This window comes from Danio aesculapii, chromosome 1 (genome assembly GCF_903798145.1).
Source record: "Danio aesculapii chromosome 1, fDanAes4.1, whole genome shotgun sequence".
Classification (NCBI taxonomy): Eukaryota; Metazoa; Chordata; class Actinopteri; order Cypriniformes; family Danionidae; genus Danio; species Danio aesculapii.
Window position 1 is genome coordinate 11,272,045 of NC_079435.1, and position 27,103 is coordinate 11,299,147.

Genomic DNA, 27,103 nt, shown 5'->3' on the forward strand with positions numbered 1-27,103 from the left:
CTAAGGTGAGCATTTATGAGCACTTAGGTATGAATCTGAGCTTGATGTAAGCGATGATGAGAAAGATCAACGTCATGACTGTAAGAGCGACATGATTCTGCCACAAACCCCAGGACGAGTAATCGATTCCCTGAAAGGTCAGATGCTGCTCTCCTGTGCACCTGCAAAAAAACAACACACACAATATGCTGATTATACTACTTTATTATTTTAGATGCGTTGTTTTTTTCTACTGTCAAAAAGCTTGGTATAGTGTTCAAATGTGCTAAAACATGCAAATAGAAGACAGGAACAAATAGTGAAAACAGCTTCACGTGCGCTCAGATTCTTATAAAACGTGCAAATATAGAAACGCACTGCAACGCACAGACCACAATGGAAGTGTTTTGGGAGACCCCACAATTTAGGAACCCAGCTGCTTCCTGTTTAAGGCTGATTTATAGACCGCTTTATAGACCTATAATATTTTTTCTTCCGGAGAATGTATTTTTAAAGAACTACACTTAAAAAAAGTTAATTTAACAACTCGCTTAGAGTTAAACAGTCGAGTTTTACCGCTTTTCAATCCATACTCATGATTTCCAGGTCTGGTGGAAGCCCTTTTAGCTTAGCTTAGCATAAATCATTGAATCGGATTAGACCATTAGCATTTCTTTAGTCACCATGGCAAAGACAAAATAAATTAGTTACTAGAAATTAGTTATTAAAGCTACTATATGTAATAATGTGTTGGAAAAAAACACTTGAGAAATATTTTTAGAGGAATAAGGGCTAATATTCACAGAGGGATAATATTTTTGACTTCAACAGTATACACACAATTTAATCCTCCCCTAAACGCAAAACTCATCTTATACAAAACCAACTGTTCATATTCCATATACAGTTGAGTCCAGAATTATTAGCCTCCTGAATTATTAGCCTCCTGAATTATTAGCCTCCTGAATTATTTGCCTCCTGAATTATTAGTCCTCCTGAATTATTAGTCCTCCTGAATTATTAGTCCTTCTGAATTATTAGTCCTCCTGAATTATTAGTCCTTCTGAATTATTAGTCCTCCTGAATTATTAGTCCTCCTGAATTATTAGTCCTTCTGAATTATTAGTCCTCCTGAATTATTAGTCCTTCTGAATTATTAGTCCTCCTGAATTATTAGTCCTTCTGAATTATTAGCCTCCTGAATTATTAGCCTCCTGAATTATTAGTCCTCCTGAATTATTAGCCTCCTGAATTATTAGCCTCCTGAATTATTAGCCTCCTGAATTATTAGCCTCCTGAATTATTTGCCTCCTGAATTATTAGCCATCTTGAATTATTAGCCCTCCTGAATTATTAGCCTCCTGAATTATTAGCCCTCCTGAAGTTTTAGCCCTCCTGAATTATTAGCCTCCTGAATTATTAGCCTCCTGAATTATTAGCCCTCCTGAAGTTTTAGCCCTCCTGAATTATTAGCCTCCTGAATTATTAGCCTCCTGAATTATTTGCCTCCTGAATTATTAGCCTCCTGAATTATTAGCCCTCTTGAATTATTAGCCCTCCTGAATTATTAGCCTCCTGAATTATTAGCCCTCCTGAAGTTTTAGCCCTCCTGAATTATTAGCCTCCTGAATTATTAGCCTCCTGAATTATTTGCCTCCTGAATTATTAGCCATCTTGAATTATTAGCCATCTTGAATTATTAGCCTCCTGAATTATTTGCCTCCTGAATTATTAGCCTCCTGAATTATTAGCCATCTTGAATTATTAGCCCTCCTGAATTATTAGCCTCCTGAATTATTAGCCCTCCTGAAGTTTTAGCCCTCCTGAAGTATTAGCCCTCCTGAATTATTAGCCTCCTGAATTATTAGCCATCTTGAATTATTAGCCCTCCTGAATTATTAGCCCTGCTGAATTATTAGCCCTTCTGAATTATTATTAGCCCTCCTGAATTATTAGCCCTCCTGAATTATTAGCCCTCCTGAATTATTAGCCCTCCTGAATTATTAGCCCTCCTGAGGTTTTAGCCCTCCTGAAGTATTAGCCCTCCTGAATTATTAGCCTCCTGAATTATTAACCATCTTGAATTATTAGCCCTGCTGAATTATTAGCCCTGCTGAATTATTAGCCCTGCTGAATTATTATTAGCCCTCCTGAATTATTAGCTCTCCTGAATTATTAGCCTCCTGAATTATTAGCCCTCCTGATTTATTAGCTTCCTGAATTATTAGCCCTCCTGAATTATTAGCCTCCTGAATTATTAGCCATCTTGAATTATTAGCCCTCCTGAATTATTAGCCCTTCTGAATTATTATTAGCCCTCCTGAATTACTAGCCCTCCTGAATTATTAGCCCTTCTGAATTATTATTAGCCCTCCTGAATTATTAGCCTCCTGATTTATTAGCCGCCAGAATTATTAGCCCTCCTGGATATTTTTCCCCAATTTCTGTTTAACGGAGAGATTTTTTTCAACACATTTTTAAACATAATAGTTTTAATAACTCATTTCTAATAACTGATTTATTTTATCTTTGCCATGATGACAGTAAATAATATTAGACTATATATATTTTTCAAGACACTAGTATTGAGCTTAAGGTGACATTTAAAGGCTTAACTAGGTTAATTAGGCAGGTTAGGGTAATTAGGCAAGTCATTGTATAACAGTGGTTTGTTCTGTAGACTATCGAAAACAAGTATTGCCTCAGGGGGCTAATAATTTTGACCTTAAAATGGATTTAAATTAAAAACTGCTTTTATTCCAGCCGAAATAAAACAAGACTTTCTCCAGAGGAAAAAATATTAATTGGAATTACTGTTAATAATTCCTTCCTCTGTTAAACATTTGGGAAAATATTTGAAAAAGAAAAACTAATTCACACAAGGGTGATTAATTTTGACTTCAACTGTATATCAACAAATATAAATATATTGTACCTACATGAGGACGTGTGCAGCAGGACTGCTCATCACAGCAGACACATTTCCACAAAACCTCAGGCCCACAAACTCATTGATCTCCAGCGCCTGTTCAAAGTATTCATCAAAGCATCTCATCAGCTGAAAGCCTTGATACTCCAACGCAAGAACAGAAGGGAAAGCACAAACCTCAAGGCCGTATCGAGGGATGCTGAGATACTTCAGCCAGGAGAGCCAGTCCATGATGCTCTTCAGATTGACCAGCAGACCAGAGAAGATCTGGAGAAGCACAAGAAAAAAAAAACACTCGAGTAAACGTACAGATGCTGAGTGAAACTTTACTTTCTAATGGGGTACATATGCACATGGACTTCATTTTTAATCTGGTGAACTGTCGCACCATTGCAAAATCGTCACGTTTGGGATTTGTTTTCTTTAAAAGTCGGTGATCTTCACTTCCTGATTGATATATGATATAAAGTGGGTGTCAGACCGGACAAGAAGCACTGTGTTAAATTCCATTTTTCAGCTCCATCTCTTTAAAATATGAAAGTGTATTTTACCCCTGTGTTTTCAATGGAGTTTCTGCACTAGCCTGCTGCTACTGACGACGCTTCCGTTTACACGTTTTCCAATCTCGTTTTATGCTTGAAGTACTAAATAAATGATTAAGTCTCTTTAACGGACCGAATTTTAATTACATTACAACATCGATGCTGTAAAAGGAGCGTTATGAAACCGAAAATTGTCATAAATGTGACTGAAAAACACCAGCTGTGTATATCACCCATTAAAAGAACAAGTATCTGGTTTCAGATGGAGCAAAGTTCACTACACAGGGAGCAATACAGATCAACGACAAGCTATGCAAAATATCACAGCCAATTTAATCGGAGTGATCCTGAAATCGAAGATATCATATATATAGATCATTCTGCGATTTGAGAGTTGTTGTCATCACTTCTCAGTAATCAGGGTTTCTGCAAATCTGAGACTTTTTAAGACCCTTTTAAGACCATTAAGAAGGAAATTTTAGACTTTTACAAGATTAAAGACTAAAGTTTTTCCTGATGGCCAGGTATTATGATGAGGAATCGTGTAACTTTTAAGTTTTTTTACCTGATTAGGGAATTTAATTTGGGGAATTTGTTGTAAACTCAAATATAAACTCTCATAGAAATAAAAAACTTAAGGAAAAAATAAGGTTTTATTGAGATGTTTTGTTGGTTGTTGGATGGATGTCAGCCCAATTGAGTAGCTTTACATGGACAAAGCAAAAATAAGACCTGTTTAAAATGATTTAGGACCTACAACGCAATATTTCAGTGAATGTTGAAGGTGCCATATACTGCATTGGTTTAATAAGTTAAATTGTTCTCTGACATCATAGTAGGTTTATGGCTTCGGTAAATTCAAAAAAATCTCCAGAAACGGTTTTATAAGCTCATTTAATACACCGTAAAATATCCATAGAATTACAAGGTCCATGATTGAGCATATATGGCTAGTGTTGTGAATATTAATGAGCTACCCTGCCGTTCTTACACACACACAGCATGAATTACGCTGAACACAGACAAATATAAACCCAATCAGAGTAACGTTAACCTATTTTGCTCACCAGATCTGTTGTGGATAAAGGCTAAATGATGATTAAACTGGACAAAAGAGAGTGATAGAGATGTATGGCATTGTATTTTGAAGCTATAGTCAAAGAAAACACCGCCAGGAATTAATATCAACCTTTGCATGAACAGATGACAGTTGAGCCAAAGAGCATAGAATCACCAAGACGCGACACTGTAGTGCGATTTGGGAAACAGCCACTAGATGGTGCGGCGGCCATTTTGGAATGAAAAGTCCAATAGAAGAACAGCATATTTTAAGCCTGTAAAATAAACTATTAAAAGTGCTGATGATTGTAATAGTAAGTGTTGTATTGTCGTCTTTCAGGTTTTATCTCAAGTTTAATGCGCTTTTTAAATAAATAAATAAAAAACAAAGCAGCTGCTTGCCATCACAACAGCAATAAGATCCAATGGACGGCCGATCGCTTTCACTTTAAAATGGCGGAACCCAGGACTGTTGCTGGGCGCTGCTATAGCGATGGAAAGTTCTATTGATTTAGGAGTTTACATGTATTTGTTGAAATTTATGCATCAAATTTCACAATAAACATGACAAAGTAATAAAAGATGTAACTAAACATACCTTATGCCTCTTCAGAGTGGAGATGAACAAATTTGTAATCTGTAAATCTTGCAATTTTTGTGCTGAGGCCTGTTTGAAGCATGTATGTGCTGTCGTTGCCCAGTAACGCACAGTAAACAAATTGGCGCTCGCCTTTTCAAAACAAAAGGCCCACATACAGTCAGTGAAATGTACACTCAAGAATAACTAAGGGAGGAAAATGATCACTGTTGTATCACTAGAAAACAATTGGCTTATCAAATGCAGCCTGAGGCGTACTTATTAATAATCTCAGAGCTTGATGACATGGCTGCTCGTCAGGTCTGGATGAATGACCCAAATTAGGCGTACATGCAAATGAGGAAGGCGTGGCCCTTGAGTCTCAACACCGTTTGCTTTGTGTTTTGATTGGCTCATTGTCTACCAGAGTTTTACACTTGTGGAACTTACCTGAGATTGAGGAATTGGTGGTGTCTGAAGCTCACAGTATGCCCATGTCCATATACTGATCTTTTATTATTCTACTATGCCTTGGTTTACCCAGATTTTCATTATAGGGCACCTTTAAGATATTTTAGGACCCAGTGGACCACCATGGGGATCTATGACTCTGTGTTGCTGCTATATTTGGTGCTGGTGATTTACAGGTGCTGAGCGTAACTTGTAAAGCACAAAAATAGCATAATATGATTGCAGATATATTAAAGAAACATGTACTTGTTAATATGAAAAACAATGCTAAAGATGGGAATAACTGCTTCTGTGTGTCTGTCTTTGTTTTGGTCTGTGTAACTCCGCCCACTGCCAGATTATATTTCAGCATTCTGGGTTGCCTTGGCGGTAAACACAGCATATTTCATTTGATTCTTGAAGACTCACATACATATATATACAGCCATGGCTGAAAATGCGTACAGTAGCAGCCTCCGAAATGAGATGTAGATTGAGAGTCATAAAAATCCAAATGAGGTGGTTTTTAATTAGCAAATAATATGATTATTAAAAACGTAAACATTAGCTGAGCAACTTATAGTGTGTTTGCAACATGTTAAAGTTGTCAATCTGGCAACCTGCATGCATATCATGTCAGAAAAAAAAATCCTTGCCAATATTAGGAATTTAGACCGCAATACATAGTTCAACCACTGGGTTCAATCCTGCTAACTGCACTTTAATGCTGCAGTAAAGTTTAATTCAGTGTAAAGTGTAGTATGTGAACTTGCCATCATGAAGATGAAGCTGACGGTCATGAAGATGTTAGCGACGGCCACAACAGATTGGTCAGCTGATATTGCCATGGCCATCGCCGCCGCCGTGCAAGACACCATAATCACCGTCAACATGAAGATGAAGAATGCAGACACCGTGGGCTTCAAGCCTGCAAAGCAAAGATCGCAACACTTCAATCATTCGGCACTCCTGTGGACATTTTTCTCTTTTGTTTTACTTATTTTTTTGTTGCTATTTTGGCTGTGGAAACGCAAAATGCATACATGTTGGGGAAAAAAACTTATATTTCTATTAAAATTGCAACATTTTACCCTCATTTTCTTTCATAAATCTATTTCAGGCTGGGTACAAGAAAAAGTTCCTCTTAGGAGCTAAATGTCTCCATTGAAACCCAAAATTTCATCCCTGTGGTTTAAAAAATAATAATAATAATAAAATCACACATTCTTTGTTAAATTAACAACACTTTTTCTAAAAAAGGCAAATTTTATGACTCCTCTGGTTACACAGTTGAGTTTTATCATTTTTAAATCTATTCGACCGATCTCTGAGACTGGTGGGAGCCCTTTTAGCTTAGCTTAGCATAGATCATTGAATCGGATTAGACCATTAGCATCTCGCTCAAAAATGATCAAAGAATTTCGAAAATTTTTAGTTCGTTTAATTAAAGTTTTACTATTCTGTAATTACATTGTGTACTAAAACTGACAATGAAAAGCTGTTTTCTCTGCTGATATAGCTAGGAACTATATTCTCCTTCTGGTATAATAATCGAGGAACCATCGCTATAAAAGGAACAGTGATTTTACCTAGAAAATTGCAATTTTTCATTTTCCATCGGTCTTGGTACATACAGTATACTTGGTACATACAGTGTAGTACAGTAAAGCCAAACTTTAAATAGAAAAGTTATCTAGACTTTTTTTTTTTTTTTTAGCGAGACGCTAATGGTCTAATCTGATTCAATGATTTATGCTAAGCTAAAAGTGCTCCCACCAGATGTGGAGATTGGCTAAATAGATTCAAGAATAGGTCAAACCTAAAATGAGCTGTTTTTTGTTTTTCTTTAAGGGTACTTTCACACCTGTAGATCAATTCTTTTGTTCAAAACAGGAAGTAAAACTGTTACAATGTTGCTCTTTGTTCTTGACGCAGTTCGCTTTCAGACGGCAAAGTTTCTAAACGGACCAAAATAGCTAAAACAAGTCACGTGTGACTAAGCTCGAGTAAACTCTTACACTGGTCAGAGTTTCAGGGTTTATTTTGCAGAGTCCCGCTCAGCTGTCAAGCATCCTTATTTTAATTTATGGCAATGAGCAATAAGACATTATACACTATATAAGCTGTGCTTTAATTTTAAATGGTGACACCCACAGACATCGTCATCAAGTATAAATCAGAGTTAAGACTTTCCCATACAGAGCCGTTAGCTAGAATTATGCATTACAGGCTTTACATTATAGAGAGAAATAACTGATAAACCAAGACTGCCGTTCGGTCAATTTTCTTTACGGATAAACAGCTCTCTCTAATAGCTCAGCATGCTTTCACTTTCGTATTTAACATGAAACACACATTTACCGGTAGGAATGACATCCCGCCCTACTCGTAATTCTTCATATAGCTGTATATGCGTATTACATATCCATAATACACTCACTACAATCGATCTGCTCCAGAGTTTGCTTCAATTGAGCCGAGACCACCTCATTCAGGTGATCTTGGAGCGATTGATTTGGCGCAGATCCGAGTGCGATTGCTGGATTCACACATGCCAAACGGACCGAGCTAACTAGGGAAACGTGCCAGGTTCCAGAACAAAAGTCTAGGTGTGAAAGCACCCTAAGAGGCATCCAAAATGCTGGCCAGGGGCACCGCTAGAGAGGTGAAGTTAGGACTATTCTAAGGGCCCACACCGTTTAGGGGCCCCCAGAGAAACAACAAGGGGCCCATCAGAAAACCCAATCATCTCCCCTGCTCTTCACTTTCGTCTGTGACAACCCCCACTTTGCTTTTATCCACAACACCCCATCTCCGCTCTTCACTTTTGTCCGTGACAACCCCCACCCCCCTTTCACCTTCGATCACGACACCACCCCCCTCTTCCCGTTTTTCACTTTCATTTGCGACATCCCCCATCCCCCCCACTCTTTACTTTCCTCTACAACAATAACCCCCCACCCCATCACGTGACTACCATGAAATATTGTCATAGGGCCTGTACTGGCCAGCGGTGCCCCTGTTGCTGTCATGCCTTTAGATATAAAAAATAAACAAATATATTTAATAAATATATATATATATATATATATAAATATATATAATTTAGGAATTAAAATGATGTAACTATGGAAATGTGGACTGTCTCGTTAAAACAGTCGCAATTACAAACAGCATCTTGAATGCATAATGATGATGTGCTTACCTATCATAAAATACACAACACAGCTGAAGACTACACTTGGGATTGTGCGCTGAGTGATGATGTCAGACAGGATCTTAGACAGGAAGTACACAGACACTCTATAGTATCCACTTGTGTATTCATGACTAAAACAACACAAAAACAAGATGCATTACAATGAGAGGTGGCACAAATGATGCATCTGAACCTACATATACACACACACACCACAAAAATGGTGCATTTACACAGAATGAAGCATGAAGATTAAATACAAAATGCAATTTTACAATCATTTTTAAAAGCGACTGTATAATGAACATTTTAAGGCTCAAATAATGCTGCATTTCACTTAAAACTAAAACTGCATCAGTGCTGCTTTCTGATATTTGGATTTCAGATTTCATCCAGATAAAATAAATGACTGGCCTCAGGAAATATAAAAACAAGAATGAAAGCAAAAGGACTACTGCTCAGTAGCTCATTATGCTGTCTGTGTGGTTATCAGCTATTATATAAAGCGGGGGAAATAAGAATTGAACATGTCATGTTGTTTTTTTCCTGGGAATAATATTCCTAAAGGAGCTGTTGACATGGAATTGGACCAGATTTTAGTGAAACCCAAACAATTAAAACATAAAAATAAAACAAAACAAATCTGAAAAATTTGTTATGTAATAATTTAATAACAGTGGAATGACACAAGGACTACTGAAATGTATTGAATACTTTATATAAAAGGCTTTTTTGGTGATGGCAGCTTAAAGACGCCTCTCATGTGGAGAATGAAGTCACATGCATTGCTCAGGTGTGACTTTATCACACACTTCAACAGAGTGTAAAAATCTTGGTGGTTCTGTAAGTCTCGTCTATCAAATCTGAGCTTTATTTTGTATTTTCAATTGGATTCAAGTCAGGGGATTGGCTGGGCCATTCTACAGCTTGCTTTTCTTTCTCTGAAAGCATTTAAGAGTTTCCTTGGCTGTGTTTTGGATCATTGTCTTGCTGAAATGTCCACCCTGGTTTCATCTTCATCATCTGCTAATGTGGATGTTGGATTGAAGCAGCCAATATTCATTTACACTGAGGAAGGGCAGAGGACTGCTGAAGAACTACAGAGAAATTTCAGCTGCTGTCTGGGCTTTCACTGACTTCTACACCTCCCTTCATGTGTTCAATACTTTTTCCCTGCGTCATTACATTTTATTACACATAAATTAATTTGTAAACTAATTATATTTGTTTTCTTTGCATCTATGGATTTCTTTGGTTGACACCAACATTCGGGGAAAATTTCAAGTCAACAGCACCTTTAGAAATATGTTTTCTGAGAAAAATGGTGACGTGTTCTATACTTATTTTCCCTGCTGTATGCTATTATGAAAACTAGCAATACTAGTATCAATATGAGTGATATACGAGTCTTTTTATATCTGAATTCTGTGCCAATTATATATCATAATTTTTCATTATCCGTCTCTGTAAAAAGACTAATAGATGTTGATTTGAAGTACGCACATAAACAGCTTGCGTTCTGTGATGAAGAGCTCAGCAGCCGAGAGTGTGCTGAAACACTGATTCGTCGTGATGAAGAACAAAACACCAAACCTGAAAAACATTAAAATAATAATAATGAATATGACATTAATATTAAACTAATAAAAAAACAAGTACAAACATGTATTTTATTCTGGAGACAAAAGCAGGATGCAATCATCATTTATCTAATAAGTTATTTTTTATTTATTTATGTGAATTATATTTTGGTTTTTATATCATATTAAAGAAAGACCTGACATTTAAAACAAATCTAATTTTAGTGTTTTTTATTTAGTTTTTCTTATGAATATTAATTTCACAAATGCTAATTTATGATTATGAAGGTTAATTAAGTCTTATTATTTTACTTTAAAACATGCTAAATGTTGGCGCCAGTGTAGTGGTTAGTGCGTCGACACATGCACTCTGGTGCTCACGGCGACCTGTGTTCGATTCCCCCCTCGTGGTCCTATGCCGATCCTTCCCCTCTCTCTGTTCCACCATGCTTTCCTGTCAATAATCTCCACTGTCCTATCCAATAAAGGTGAACCCCCATTTGTCGGATGCACATCCATGATGTGAATCTCCCGTTCCAACACATGCCAAAGGTGCTCTATTGGATTGAGATCTGGTGACTGTGGAGGCCATTTGAGTACAGTGAACTCCTTGTCATGTTCAAGAAACCAGTCTGAGATGATTCACGCTTTATGGTGCAATATCCTGCTGGAAGTAGCCATCAGAAGATGGGTACACTGTGGTCATAAAGGAGATGGACATGGTTAACAATACTCAGGTCGGCTGTGGCGTTGACACAATGCTTCGTGTATAAAGGAGTGGCACCCGGTGTGGTCTTCTGCTGCTGTAGCCCATCCACCTCAAGGTTGGACGTGTTGTTTGTTCAGAGATGCTCTTCTGCATACCTCTGTTGTAGCGAATGGTTATTTGAGTTACTGTTGCCTTTCTATCAACTCGAACCAGTCTGGCCATTCTCCTCTGACCTCTGGCATCAACAAGGCATTTTCACCCACAGAACTGCCGCTCACTGGATATTTTCTCTTTTTTGGACCATTCTCTGTAAACCCTAGAGATGGTTGTGCATGAAAATCCCAGTAGATCAGCCGTTTCTGAAATAATTAGAGCAGCTGTCTGGCACCAACAACCATGCCACGTTCAAAGTTACTTAAATCACCTTTCTTCCCCATTCTGCTCGGTTTGAAGTGCAGCAGATCGTCTTGACCATGTCTACATGCCTGAGTTGCTGCCATGTGATTGGCTGATTGAAAATTTGTGTTAATAAGAGGATGGAAAGGTGAGTGTATGTTTATATATTCATATATGTATGCATTTTTTAAATAATAAATATTTTTTATTCAAGATATACTGTATGACAGCACATTAGCAGCAGCTGCTATATTCATGACAAAATCAACAGTATTTAAATAAAAAAGTGATTAAAGTTGTTCACACTTTAAAAATGCTAATCATCATTTACACAATGCTTTATTCATTCATTCATTCATTCATTCATTCATTTTATTTTTGGCTTAGTCTCTTTATTTATCTGGGGTCGCCACAGGGGAATGAACCGCCAACCCATGCAGCACATGTTCCACACAGCGGATGCCCTTTCAGCCACAACCCAACAATGGGAAACACCTATACACTCTTGCATTCACACTCATACGCTATGGCCAAATTAGCTTATTCAATTCACCAATAGAGCTTGTGTTTGGACTGTGGGGGAAACCGGAGCACCCAAGGAAACTTGCGCGAACACGAGTAGAACATGCAAACTCCACACAGAAATGCCAACCGACCCAACCAGGGCTCGAACCAGCGACCTTCTTGCTGTGAGGCGATCATGCTACCCACCTTGACACCCCACAATGCTTTAATAATAATAAAAAACCTGTAAATAAAGTCATGTAATTCCACTAAAAGTGAACTTGCCTGTTTTGTATGCCGCTCTGGTCATCTTTGACTCCATAGAAGATGGCACCAACAATGGCCGCCATCAGAGTCGTGACTGCCAACTGCCAAAAAAAACAACAATTTTAAATCCAAAATTTAAGCAGACAGAAAAATGTGCAAAAACATTTTCAAAATAACTGGCAGAGGGAAGAGCTTTCTTAAAAGAAGAAAAGCTCTTGAACGAAACTGCAGAAATAACGAATCAAAAGAATCACAGGAAATGATGGCAGAGATATATTTAAATCTATCTCTGACCTAAATTTCAATCATAGCTACTGTTTTATGAAAATAAAAAGCTCTAAATTAAATCATAGCTACATTTTTGAGTAGTTTTTTTGTTTTATACTGTAAACCAATAGAGACATCTCTTCAGACGAGCCTCATTTTTATTCCAAAAATAAATATCAGACATTTGTGACATTCGCTTTTAGCCAACACAATATCAAGATTAAGAAATCAATATTTGGTGAAATAACCCAGATTTTGGGGTTGTTTCTCTAACCAAAACACAATTTTCTAAAAAGATAATAAATGACAATATTTTAATTTGAAATTGCAAAGGAATGTTATCTGACTTTCACAGATTATCATAAATGCTAACGTTTTACTCGAACACAAAGCTAATGAATCCAGAAAAACACAGTAAATTCAACAACAACATCATAAGGCACTCGACAACTGAGTGAAACATTTTTAAAAGCCTTCATTAACTTTACTATTACTTAAAAAATGTTTTTAAATAAAATAAAAATATATTAAATAATAGCCATGTTAATAAAGGCTTTTTATTTTTTCACTAACTTTGATTGTCTTGGATTTATGATTGTGTTGTCTATCTTTATGAATCCCTTATCCTAAGACCACCGACACATTAATTACGCCGCCCTGGAGCACTTTTTGTTTGATTTTGGATCTAGTAAAGTATTATTTTGTTAGATGTCTATTCATAATCATTGAAAAATCGCTATCTTAAAAAAAAAACCTCAGTGCTAAAAAAAAAAAATAGCTGGCTTTTGAATTGAACCACCTCGCAACTATTTACTCACAATGCACCAACCAGCCTGAACGCAATACGCGAATGTCAATGTGCTAAACACTACATGCACTCAAAGAAAATTATCTGCTGCTTGTTCAAACTACTTATTTAAACTGAGCTGACACAACACAGTTCTTCAGATTTTTAGGGGGGACAACTTAACTGTTTTACATTTAATCCACTTAAATTTGTCCGTTTGCGTTGGGACAACATAAATTAATTGTTATGGAACCCTGCATTTTTTTCAGTGCATATAGGCATAATTTGCACAATAAAGATAACTCTGCAGAACTAAATAAATTATTATGAAATATTATTTTAAGTTATATTAATACAAATATAATAATTATACATCTTTTATTTATATTAGACTTATTACTGTTTTACGCATCATTTTGATAAATAATTTTAATTAAAAAGAGCTCTTTAGAATCAAATTTTTACTGAAAAAGAAAACTTTATATATAATCATAATGTTAAATAATAAACAAACAAAAAAAAAACGTAACTTGCAGAAGGAGTGACAGCGAGCGAGACTGAGGATAATCTTCAGCTGTGTGAAGGTCGTTCCCAGGCTAAAAGGCTAAGCAAATACAGCGGAAAGCAGGTTTCAGTCTTCATGTGCTCAGCTTAACTCCAGTCAGCTGACGCTCTGCTGGACACTGCTCTCTTGTGCTTATGAAACATTCGTTCAGGATGCATGGCCAGAAATGATATCACTACAGATCTCTGAGGAGGCCGCAAAATCCGCTTAGCCTTGACCTCCAGAAATGAGCTGAAAGCCCCTGAGAGCAATCAGCTGTAATTAATATTTAAATCAAGGGCTCCTCTGATGGCATTTGCCGCTTAATGAGCATCTAAAATCTCTTTTGAGGGGAGAAATCCGGAGCGGGGTGGAAAACGAACACAGTTGGGGCAACAAATCTTTGTTTGGTGTAATCCATTGTTAAAGACTAAGCCGAGAGCCCCGATCTCATGAAAACATGCCCTGGTTAGGAAGGAAAATTATGTATATATATATATATATATATATATATATATATATATATATATATATATATATATATATATATATATATATATATATATATATATATATATATATATATATGAAAACCTTTTTGGGGGGCATTAATGACATTAACTTTATTAATATGGCGTAGAGGGATTTTATTTTGTTTTTGTTATTTGTTTAATGACATATTTTTCTCATTGATAGGACTGTACAGTAAAATAAATATTAGCTGAATACATAATTATAAATCTACTACACGACAGGCAGCAAAGTAAAAACTAGACAATAAATACTCCATTTACCATTTAAATTATAGTATACTAGAGTTTCCGGCATTACGTTTAATTTATTTTTATAATAATAATTGCAAAATTTGCCACTCACACACACACAAACACACAAACACACACACACACACACACACACACACACACACACACACGCACACACACACACACACACACACACACACACACACACACGAAATGAATATATGAAATAAATAATTTAAGTATATGAAATTAATCATTTAAATAATAAAATTGGAATATTTATAATATATAATAATAATAATAATAATAATAATAATAATAATAATAATAATAATATTTTGTATACAGGATGATGCATAACACAAAACTATTATCAATTATAATAATACAAAGTTTAATTATTATATTATAAAATATATTATAAATTATATTTATACAAAATTATTATTAAAATATATATTAATAGTTATATTATCACAAATATAATAATAATAAATTATTTTGGTTTATGTTTTTATTATTAGACCTTTTATTAATTAAAATATTTCTATATATTATTTTACTAAATAATCTATATAATCTCATTTCTAATATTAAATAATAATAATAATAATAATAATAATAATAATAATTTGTATACAGAATGATGCACAAAACACAGAAAACACACAAAAAATATCGATTATATTATTATCAATTATATTAATACAAATTGTAATTATTTCATTTATTCTCAAATATATTATAAATTATATTATACAAAATTATTATTAAATTATGCTAAATTGTATTAATACAAATATAATAATTATACATTATTTTATTTATGTTTTTTTTAATATTAGACCTCTTATTTATTAAAATATTTGTATTTATTATTTCAACACAAAAATTTTATTCCAAAATGCTGTATAGACTAAAAATTGTACTATAAAATAAAGAATATATACAACCCTAATATTAAGTAATAATAATAATAATAATAACAATAATATGTATACAGAATGATGCACAAAACACAGAAAACACACAAAAATATAATGATACAATATTAATTATATTAATACAAACTGTAATTATTTCATATATTCTAAAATATATTATAAATTATATTAATGCAAAATAATTATTAAATTGTTCTAAATTACATTTACACAAAAATAATAATTATACATTATGTTATTAATGTTTTTTATTATTTTATTAAAGCTCTTATTTATTAAAATATTTGTATATATTATTTTAATACATCAGTTTAATTCCAAAATAGCCTTTTATAGTTTTAGGGTGATAAACTGAACTTGAATAAAAATGTAAACATGCAAACAGACAGATATATGAATATTAAAATCCATATGTAAAAATCCCAGTGTTACCTGAGCTATTGAAGTCTGTGGGTTGAGCATGAGATTCCAGAAGGTTCTCCATAAGACCCAGTGAAGCTGCTGGCAGAAGGAGCTGCTGTAGGTGATACTGTGGCATTTGGCTGTGACTCTGCTGTCTTTACTCTGGATGATATGATCCAGCTCTGCTCTGACGGCTCGAGCGAAGCTGCAGTTTCTGTATTTCTCCATCAGCTGATCCTCCACAGACTGACGACTGACAGCGGACACGTCACACTCCGCATCTGACAAACAGCAAACACCATTACACTGACCACAACATTAGATCAATCCAACAAAGTATCTCTGTTTCATCACATATCCACTTAAACAGCGTACTAATGATCATATTATTTGATCTATGACAGCCAATGTTAGTCTGCACTGCAGGGGAGGGATCAGAACTGCTGGATTTACAACATGTTAATTCATCAACTTTTCCTATAATGCATGAAAGTGGCTGTTTAACTGGGAGAAGAACAGAGTAAACATTCTAGGTATGTTATGTTAGGTCTTGCTAGTACTTAAGTTTATTAAAAAGTCTGAAATCTAAAATAAACGTTAATTGTTTTTAAACAAAGATTAATGTTGTCAAAAGTATTGACTTCGGTACTGAAGTTAAAAACCTCCATTTCCCATTAACATTTGAGCACGTTCAGAAACACTGCTGATTGGCCATTATGTTTACATGCTCAACAGATATGGTTCGTGATTGGCTCATTGGCAGTGTTACCAGACTGATTGGTTTCCCGCCCAATTTATGCGATTTTGAATTGATTGTGCAGGTAAAAAATTATTTGGGCGGTTTTGAAACGTCGCACCTCCAAGCCCCAGCCCCCGGTCTTCACTTTTTACCTGGTTATGATCCCCTCTACAGAACAAAATCAACCCTTTACCCCCACCTCCCCCCTCCGGTCTTCACTTAATAACTTAATGATCCAGACATCCCATGTCACCCGGAAGTTGCCTGCAAACATATGACAATCTTCCGGAAATCTCCCGTCCAGTCCTCAAACACGTCCCGCATCCCTCCCCGCTCTTCTTATTCGTCGCAAAAACTCCTGCAACTTCCTGCAAATCAGCTCTGTCTCACCCAGAAATGACTTTTGCCAACTTGGGATGTCTGATGATCCCAAGAGATGCCATGCTCGGTTTACACACTTTGTACCGTAAAATCTTTGCAGTGCTTGAATGCAAGTTTGAAACAGAAATCAGCAGAATTTAAACAAAAATGGTCAGCCGATCAGTGCATCTATACTTATACAGAAGTATAACCAAGTACCTCCATTATTCTGAGTCTTCATCCCTGAGCTGCCATTGATGACGTCCAAGAAGAAATCAGCCGGATTATTATGAGCTTCACAAGCAAATCCTGCGATATCAGATGAAAAATAAACAAGGATACATTGAAAGACATTAGCATTTTTAAACACTCTTCTCCTGCAGAACATAGTTTGGCTTCAGATGCGTTTTAACCATGAGGAAAATGTTGTTACCGATGTTGTTGAAGTAGTCGAGGGCGTCTTGAGCAGGTCCGTGATAGACTTGTTTGCCGTTGGCCAGCAGGGTGAGGCTGTCGAAGAGCCGGTAGATGGAGAAGCGTGGCTGGTGAATGGACATGATGATGGTGCGTCCCTGACCTGCCATTCTGGAAAACACACACACAAAAAATAAACATCTTACTACCATGTTGCTAACTCATTACGTTGCTAATGACACTTTTTTGCTAGCATGTGTACATATTTTAAAAGTAGACACTATCATTATTAGCATGATGCTTACATTTAGCACAGCATAATAATAGTGCTAGTTTGTTTTAGCATGTTTTAGAAAATGTTTGAGCATGTTCTTAGCGTGTTCCAGCACCAGGTAATGCAATCATCATGTCATCATTACACAAGCATATTCTGTTTTGTATTGTTTTAATAATTAATCTTTCTTCATCAAACAAGCCAAGTAGATATTAAATACAAAACAAATATTATAAATATACAAATATTAAGTAACACAACTGTTAATAAACGAAGGTTTTATGAGCAGATAATCAGCATTTAATCAAACCCATTAAAAGTATAAAATATGGTTATTTAAAATCAAAGCAATTGATAATTTATTTTGGATTAAATAACGCAAAATTGCAGAGACTTTTTCTGCATCCCAATTTACATACTTTCCAGTTGGCTAGATAGGAATTAACAGTCATGCAAACAACACTGTAGCCTCTCTACTTGACAGTTGGTCGTGCGCGTCATCTGGGAAACTCTGGCATACGCTTTTCAACATACAGGGGATATAAAAAGCCCCTGTTAAAATGCAAGGTTTTTGTGTTGAACATTTTTTTAAATAAACGACAATAAAGCATTTTAGAGCTTTTTCCACGTTTAATGTAAACTAGAACCTGTACAACTCTATAAAAAAAAACTTAAATCTTTTAGGTCTTGGAAACTAAAAATAAAAACTAAAACAATGTGGTTGCACAAATAATTTGTTGAAGCCGAATCCCAGACATTTTAGCAGATTCAGAAACTATGGCCGGACGCATGTTGGCGCAAAAGGCGCGTCTCTGTGGTGGGTCTGCAGAGCATGTGAGAAATTCATGTTATGGAAAAACTGACATTTATGTTGAGGATGAAAACGGATATTTTCAGGAAGGTCTGGGAAAAATGGTTGATATATAGGGAATATAAAGACATCCCCATTGAAGTAAAAGGTAATTGGAACAAATATAGCAATCTTATGCGTTTGGCTTTTTTTTTTCTTTCTCTCTTTCTATATGCAAGTTTATGTGTGTGTATATATAGGTAATTATGTATGTGCATATTGATATGTGTATGTATGTGATATATGTATGCATGTATTTTTTTTGGTAATGTATTGTTCTGTACTGTAAAAAAATATATATGCCCAGGGTGTGCACACTTACGCAACCACATTATTTTAGTTTTTCTGTTTTTAGTTCCCAGCACCTAAAAGATTTCAGTTAGTTTTTTCTGAAATTGTACAGGTTATAGTTTACATTAAAGATGGAAAAAGCTCTAAATGATTTACTGTAGTTTAAATTTTACAACACAGAGACCTTGCTTTTTAACAGGGGTGTGTAGACACTTTATATCCACTGTACTACAGTTTGAGTCGTACTAATTTATTCTCGAAAACTATTTAGGATGGAAAGTGTGCAAATTACAGAAACATAAAATCTCACCAACTCCAAACTTACAAATGGTAAAGCAATGGTAAAAAATGGGCAAAGTGTTTTATTTATGTACGTATTTCCAGTGAGCGCATGTGTTGAATGTGCAGACCTCTTGAGCAGCAGCAGCACAGAATGAGCTGTACTGGCATCCAGACCGGTGGTGGGTTCATCCAGAAAGAGCACAGAGGGGTCGATGATCAGCTCCATCCCGATGCTGGTCCTCTTCCTCTCTCCACCCGAGATACCCCTGATCATTTGAGTGCCCACCTGCAGACATACGAGTCAACGTCACTGAATGAACGAATCATTTACATGAGTGACTAAGTGAGTCAAGGGTCATCAGGGGTGCTTTCATCAAGGGTCATCTTGGTTCGATTGCCTGGTTCAAACCCAAGTTCGATTCTCCATCCTTGCCACCTTCTCGGCTGGTTTGTGTTCGCACAATTTTTTTTCCATCTTAACCCCGGTACGCCTGCGTCATCAAGCTGCTGTTGTGTGTACAGCTGTTGCTAGGTGATGGCCACAGAAGCCATGGGGCCGAAATGGAAAGGCGTATGCACATTGTGGTCATTCTGCTTTTACTGAATCTTTTGTTTTTGGTAACATACAGAGAGCATCTCGCGTCTATCTGCTGCAAAAATATTAAAAATTTTCAAAACATCTTGCGGTCCAAGCCGTTTTTGGAGGAGGCAAGCAGACATCATCACTGTGGCTCAGTCCCGCTTTTCGCCAAGGTAACATTAGGGGATACACAGACACAAACATCAATGAACGTTAGGAAAGTTTGTTGTACAGTTGGCGGTTCACTTCCGTTATTTGGTACGATTGCATTCATATCAGAAATTAACCAGACCAGAGTTTATTTGAACTGTACCCCAGATCACCTCTTTCAGGTAGACTCAGGTATGGTTCATGGGTGCGCACCCGAGTTCAGAAGGCATCGTTCACACTAGCTAAAAGTACCGAACTCTGACGTCAAACGAATCCGGGTGCGGACCAAAAGTGCTAGTGTGAAAGCACACCAAGACATGAGCTGCGTCCGAAATAGCATACTTCTATACTATAGTACGCTAAAACCAGTATGCGAGCTGAATAGTATGTCAGAATTCATAGAATTCGAAAAACAGTATGCGAGAAGCACCTGGATGAACTACTACTTCCTGGTATGATTCTGAATGTGCTTCCGATGGACGCTATGCTATCCCATGAAGCCACGCAAGAGAATTCATGAATGGGAGTAAAGTGACACAACAGACACAGGTAGGTCACGTGATAATGACAAATATCAGATGTAGTATGTCCGAGCTCCATTCATATGACTCAGATTCATACTATATAGAGCGCACTTTTCTAACGGCTTTCCTTCGGCTTAGTCTCCATTTCGGAGGTCACCACAGCGGAACGAACCGCCAACTAATCCGGCATATGTTTTATGCAGCGGATGCCCTTTCAGCTGCAACCCAGTACTGGGAAACACCCATAAACTCACGTTCACACACACTCATAAACTACGGCAAATTTAGTTCATCTAGTTCACCTATAGTGCATATTTTTGGACTGTTGGGGAAACCGGAGCACCCCGAGGAAACCCACGCCAACATGGGGGAACATGCAAACTCCACACAGAAACGCCAACTGACCCAACCGGGACTCGAACCAGCGAACTTCTTGCTGTGAGCTGACAGTGCTAATCACTGAGGTAATTTAATTATCAATATATAAAAAAAAGTTTGCTTCACCTTTGCATCTGCGACTTTGTTGAGACCCAGCTCTGAGATGAGATGGTTGACTCTTGCTTCCTTTTCTCTGGGACTGACATGAGAAGACAAACGCAGAGCAGCCGAGAAACTCAGGTTCTCTCTCACCGTTAGAGTGCCCATTACAATGTCATCCTGAACACACACACAAACACAATATATTAATCAGTAAGTCAACCTATGACACTCATGCTGAATCCTGATACCCCTTATTAAGATTTTCAGGAGACACTGCAGTACAGGCTCCTGTTGATTTTGACATTTGTCTTTTCATAAATATATTTTTTCATTAAATGAAACATCAAAAACTAGACTTTCACATTTAAAATGACATGTTTTTCTCCTGCTTTTACATGACTTATTCCAGTTTAATTCACATCTTTATATTCTGAAGGTTTTTTCAGAGGAATATTCTTCATGCATAATTTGTCTGATTATACACATTTTTAAATGTTAAAATATAAAAATTTTAAATACAATTAAAAAAAAATTCTGGCTGTAACTTTTTATTCTTTCTCAGAAAGAACTATAAAGTGAAAAATATCATCAAATTTTCCTCTGCAGGTCTCTAATATGTCAAAAAAATAAATAAATAAATAAAAATAAAACAAAGAATTTTAAACTTGAATTCAATCAGTGTTCATATTTTTACTTGTGCTAGAATTACACTCACCGGCAACTTTATTAGGTACACCTGTCCAGCTGCTCGTTAACGCTCTAATCAGCCAATCACATGGCAGCAACTCAACGCATTTAGGCATGTAGACATGATTAAGACGATCTGCTGCAGTTCAAACTGAGCACCAGAATGGGGAAGAAAGGTGATTTACGTTACTTTGAACGTGGCATGGTTGTGCCAGACAGGCTGCTCTGAGTATTTCAGAAACTGCTGATCTACTGGGATATTCACAATCATCTCTAGCATTTACAGAGAATGGTCTGAAAAAGAGAAAATATTCAGTGAGCGGCAGTTCTGTGGGCGCAAATGCCTTGTTGATGCCAGAGGTCAGAGGAGAATGGCCAGACTGGTTCCAGCTGATAGAAAGGCAACAGTAACTCAAATAACCACTCATTACAACCGAGGTCTGCAGAAGAGCATCTCTGAATGCACAACATGTTGAGCCTTGAGGCAGATGGGCTACAGCAGCAGAAGACCACACCTGTGTGCCACTCCTGTCAGCTAAGAACAGGAAACTGAGGCTACAAATCGCACAGGCTCACCAAAATTGAACAATAGGAAAAACATTGCATGGTCTGATGAGTCTTGATTTGTGCTGTGACATTCAGATAGTAGGGTCAGAATTTGACATCAACAACATGAAATCATGGATCCATCCTGCCTTGTGTCAATGGTTCAGGCTGGTGGTGGTGTAATGGTGTGGGGGATATTTTCTTGCCACACTTTGGGCCCATTAGTACCAACTGAGCATTGTGTCAACACCACAGCCTACCTGAGTATTATTGCTGACCATGTCCATCCCTTTATGACCACAGTGTACCCATCTACTGATGACTACTTCCAGCAGGATAATGTGCCATGTCATAAAGCGCGAATCATCTCAGACTGGTTTCTTGAACATGACAATGAGTTCACTGTACTCAAATGACCTCCACAGCCACCAGACCTCAATTCAATAGAGCACCTTTGGGATGTGGCATCATGGATGCGCAGCCAAGAAATCTGCAGTAACTGCATGATGCTATCATGTCAATATGGACCAAAATCTCTTGGGAATATTTCCAGTACCTTGTTGAATCTATGCCATGAACAATTTAGGCAGTTCTGAAGGCAAAATGGGGTCCAACCCACTACTAGTATGGTGTACCCACTAAAGTGGCCGGCGAGTGTATATAGAAAATAATTCACACTTAAAGGGATAGTTTACCCCGAAAAATGATAATTGTTATCATTTACCCAATTGTTACAAACCTTTAAAAGTTAGCTTCTGCTATTGAACAATGAATATTGGAAACCACTAGCCGTTGATTCCTACAGTATGTTTTTCCAAAAAAAAAAAGTCAATGACTACCAGTTTTAAACATTCTTCAAAATATCTTCTTTTGTGTTCAACAGAAGAAAGAAACTAATAGAGGTTTGGAACCACTTGAGGGCGAATAAACAGTCAGAATATATTCATTTTTGGGTGAACTATCCCCTTAACCCTATTCTCCTCCAGTGTCTTGCATTAAGCAGCAGAAATATATTGCACCTGGACAACATAGCCAGAAAGACATTTGAAATTGGGCGGCTGTAGAGCTCCATTGACGAGAACTTCACCAGAAAGACCAGCGGGATCCTTCCTGCCAGCAAGGACATCCAAAAACCTGAGACAGAGAAAAACAAAAGCATATTACAGGAGGAAGCTGTCAGGAAAGACTCTCTAAAAGCTTGTCAAACAAAAAACTACAGTCCATTTGGCACTGATGATCTTATTAAAATGTGAAGTCGTTAAATATGTACTCACGAAGATTTGCCACTTCCCGTAGGACCCAAAATAGCATTTAAACCAGGTCTCATGATCCCGCTGAAAAGGAGAGATAAAAATGAGATTATGTTCATGTCACTTGCTTTGGAATTTTTCAGGCCTGAAGGAAAAGCAAAGCAAACTTATCACACTGATATCACTTTAAAGAGGATCAATCTCAATAAAATCACATTCCTTGTGAAGCATCTGAAATGGTTGTATCTCACTATAGTTAAAAGTAGGTTAGAAGTGAGAAACATCAGTTCAGCTTGGTATTTTATTAGGTCACGATCACACTTGACTGGATTTAACCCTGGCGGGTTTGCAAGCCAAGAGATTAGAGTCACAAACCCATTCATAATATCACATAATTGACACTAACTCTGTAGAGAGAATGTCTAAAGAAAATATGCACATGGCTGTGGGAAATGTCCAGCTCTTTTACAAGAAGCACAGTTCAACCTTCTGGTATGAAGGAGCAGCGGAAATAAAAATATAACTGGAGAAGAATTGGACTACTCATTTATTACATTATACCTATGGAAAATGGCAGAAATTGTTCCAACTAATGACAAATACTTAACTTAAATACTTTTGGCAAGTAGCAGAAAAGCCATAACTGGAAAATGTTTCAGGTTGATCCTCCAACAAGGGCTCAGTGGATAGGAAATGTAAAGCAAATACACTGTTTGGAGAGACTGACGTTTAATCCAAGACTTGATTCAAAAAATTGTGACGAGTCATCGTCATGTTATTATGTGCTTCAAATGTATTTTGTAACCCCTATGACAAGCGTTTTGTCACACATTTGATTGCTTATGATGTAATGAGAACCTTTTTAATCTCTTATACAGTTTTATCAGAGAATGTACGCGCCTATGACATAAAATCCTTTTTATATTCCTGTATCATCATGGAATTTAAGTACTTATAAACCTTAATGTGATTTTAAATGACACAAGGCAAGGTTATAAAATTCTCATGTAATTTCTTATTTAAATTGCACTATTATCTAAAAATCGCACTATTATGTCTTTTCTTTTTCATTTTTTTAAAACCTGTTTAACACATTTTAATCTGTTTTTTTTTAAATAATTTTTATTCTTTGCTTTTATTTTATTATCGAGACTCTTTTATTCCTGTTTATGCAAAGCACTTTGGATTATTGTGTATGAAATATGCTATATAAATAAACTTGCCTTGCCTAATTATCATACCCTAGAATAGAATCCATAAAATTAAAACCTTCTGAAAATCCTGTGTTATAAATTAAGGTGCTTATGATGTCATCAGAATCTTTTTAAGATCAGATATCATAATGTCATACGAGAGCTTTATAAAATCTCCTATTCTGTCATAGAATTGAAACGCTTAAGTGTCATAAGAACATTTTAACATTAACTTACATGCAAATGATAATGATGTGATTAGAACTTTTTCAAATGCCTAAATCATCACTAAATTTAAGTGCTTTAAGTACTTTGAAATTCACATACAGTGCTCAGCATAAATGAGTACACCCCTCACAAATCTATCTTTTAAATTGATATTTTTAATAGGAAGCTATATAATATTATATTTGTGCATATACATATGATTAGTCAGTACTGAAACCAAATCTGGAGCTTATCTAACATAATAACTTATGATAACGGTCCAATAACTAGAACACCCAAATTTATATGTAATAGAAAAATATTGAATACAAATTTAAAATGGATTTAAAAATCAAGAGAGAAAAAAGGAAAAAATGTAGTTTATATTTTGTAGGTTGTCATTTTTTTTTGGCAATATTTTGCTTGAATTTAATTGTATTTCCTTTCAATTTCCAAATATGTTTGGTGACTAAAATATTTTTGAATAAATATATCTGTTTAATAAATCTGCTTGGTTTAAATGCACCAAAATACATTGTATTCACTGAGAAATGGATAAGAATATTCATTTTCAATATGGGGTGTACTCATATATTCTGAGCACTGTACTGCCAGATACAGCTATCGTTTTCCAGCCCAAAACCCACCCAAACGCACACAAAAAACAACAACAAGCAGAATAAAAGATTAATATTCAATTTTAATTTATTTAAATCGGAAATTGGTCTAGGACTTTAACCATACAGCAACCAACCCCAACAGTCACAGAACAACAATAGTAAAATTACAACATAACTGCATCACATCACAACACTGCACGTATTGTTCTGTAGATTATTACACTACCTATTCGCCTATATATTGTAGATTTATTTGTTTACAGATGATATTTAAATAGTTTATAGATTCTTTGCATTAAATATCCTGTGAAATTAAAATAAAGTATTTCAGATGTTAGTTTCAGTCTTGTCGATCCAGTCTTCGTTTTAAGGATATCAATTAGCTAGTGTGCTGAAATGTGTCTAGTAAATCTGGTGAGCCTAAAAATAATTCATTTGGCAACTCACGACACGAGGACTTGTTTGTCACACCAGAAGCAGGACACAAAAGCTCCAGCTTCCACAGCAGCTGCCTAGTATGGATTCAGGTGGATGCATAATAGCGTGAATGCATAAATTCGTCCCATTTGGGATTTTACATTTTTTTGAACACGTTGAGGTGCTGCTTATCCGTCAGGTAACGCTCCTATGTTTGTTCTTGCTGTCAATTGCGGGAAAATGATCGATACAAGTTTTATTATAAACCGCTGTGAGTTGCTCATGCACGCGAGTGGAAGTCAGATTTGTCCGGGGAGTCAGATTTTGATACAACTTTCCTTCACCTGCTTGCCGTTGGGATAACGCAGTTTGTGTTTTGCATCGGTTTTATTAAAATTGGATAGAAAAATAGTTTCAAAACCGGTCAAATTTTGTCAACGCGCCTAAGCCATTATTTATTATTATTATTATTATTTACAATCAAATTCAAAACCGCCCAATCTGGCAACACTGGCTGACTGAGCGCTGTATTAAATCGCACAATTTAAGTCCTTATGATGTTATAAAATAACTTGTTAAAAAGTAACACATTACCATTCAATTTAAACTTCATGAGAACTTTTGGAAATTCCTAAGTCGTCATTGAACTGAAGTGTTTATGGTGTCAGAAAAAGAGCCCGTTTAAATCCCTCCATGGACTCACTTGAGGTCCAGCAGGATCTCCTTCTGGACTGCTGTTCTCCTGCAGACAGGTCCGTTCTTCTGCTCTACTCTATAGCGGATGCTGTGGAAACTGACCGTGGCTCCGTGCTGCTTCTTCATGGGCTCCATCATGATGATCTTCGACCCGTTTTGACCATTCCTGCCCGTCTCCTCAGAGATTTGATCATGTTCATAGACAGCATTGTCAGGCATCTTCTATCAGCTTTTCTCCCTAAAGAAAAATACTAAATATGAATGATAGAAGTGTGCATGGTTTGAATAAGAAATGATGAATTCTTCCTCAGTCCAATCTAGTAAAGAAGAACATTATAACACAAGTTAAGTCCTGCTATTGTCATGATTATGAAAAATACAGTGAAAAATGTTTAATTGTTATTTTGGTAGCCTAAAAACTAAAAAAAATATATATATAAATAATAATACTAATAGTAAAAGCCTTTAAAAAAAACATACAAATCATTAAATGCCCTTTTGTAACATTTCACTCTATTTTAAAAAAACAGAAATTCAGCTCCAAAAATAATAATAATCAGTTTAAATGTTTTAATTTGCCACTTTCTTTCAACCCAGTTTTACTAATTTGCTCTCAAAGTTCTTATTAATTACACGTATGACAA

At 36.1% G+C, this 27,103-nt stretch overlaps 1 protein-coding gene across 1 annotated transcript; it reads right to left on the reverse strand.

Moving 5' to 3' along the window:
* On the reverse strand, positions 1-26,678 carry abcg2d (ATP-binding cassette, sub-family G (WHITE), member 2d). The gene is made up of 15 exons (XM_056456584.1): positions 26,467-26,678; positions 23,351-23,410; positions 23,096-23,210; positions 20,868-21,020; positions 19,238-19,395; positions 17,432-17,583; positions 17,218-17,307; positions 15,930-16,180; positions 12,210-12,292; positions 10,239-10,328; positions 8,742-8,866; positions 6,310-6,464; positions 3,086-3,175; positions 2,919-3,004; positions 1-161 (listed from the first exon to the last, which is right to left on the reverse strand). Exons 1-15 carry the CDS (start codon positions 26,676-26,678, stop codon positions 14-16), a joined length of 1,968 nt encoding a protein of 655 aa, XP_056312559.1. The 3' UTR covers positions 1-13.
* Between the last annotated feature and the right edge of the window lie 425 nt (positions 26,679-27,103).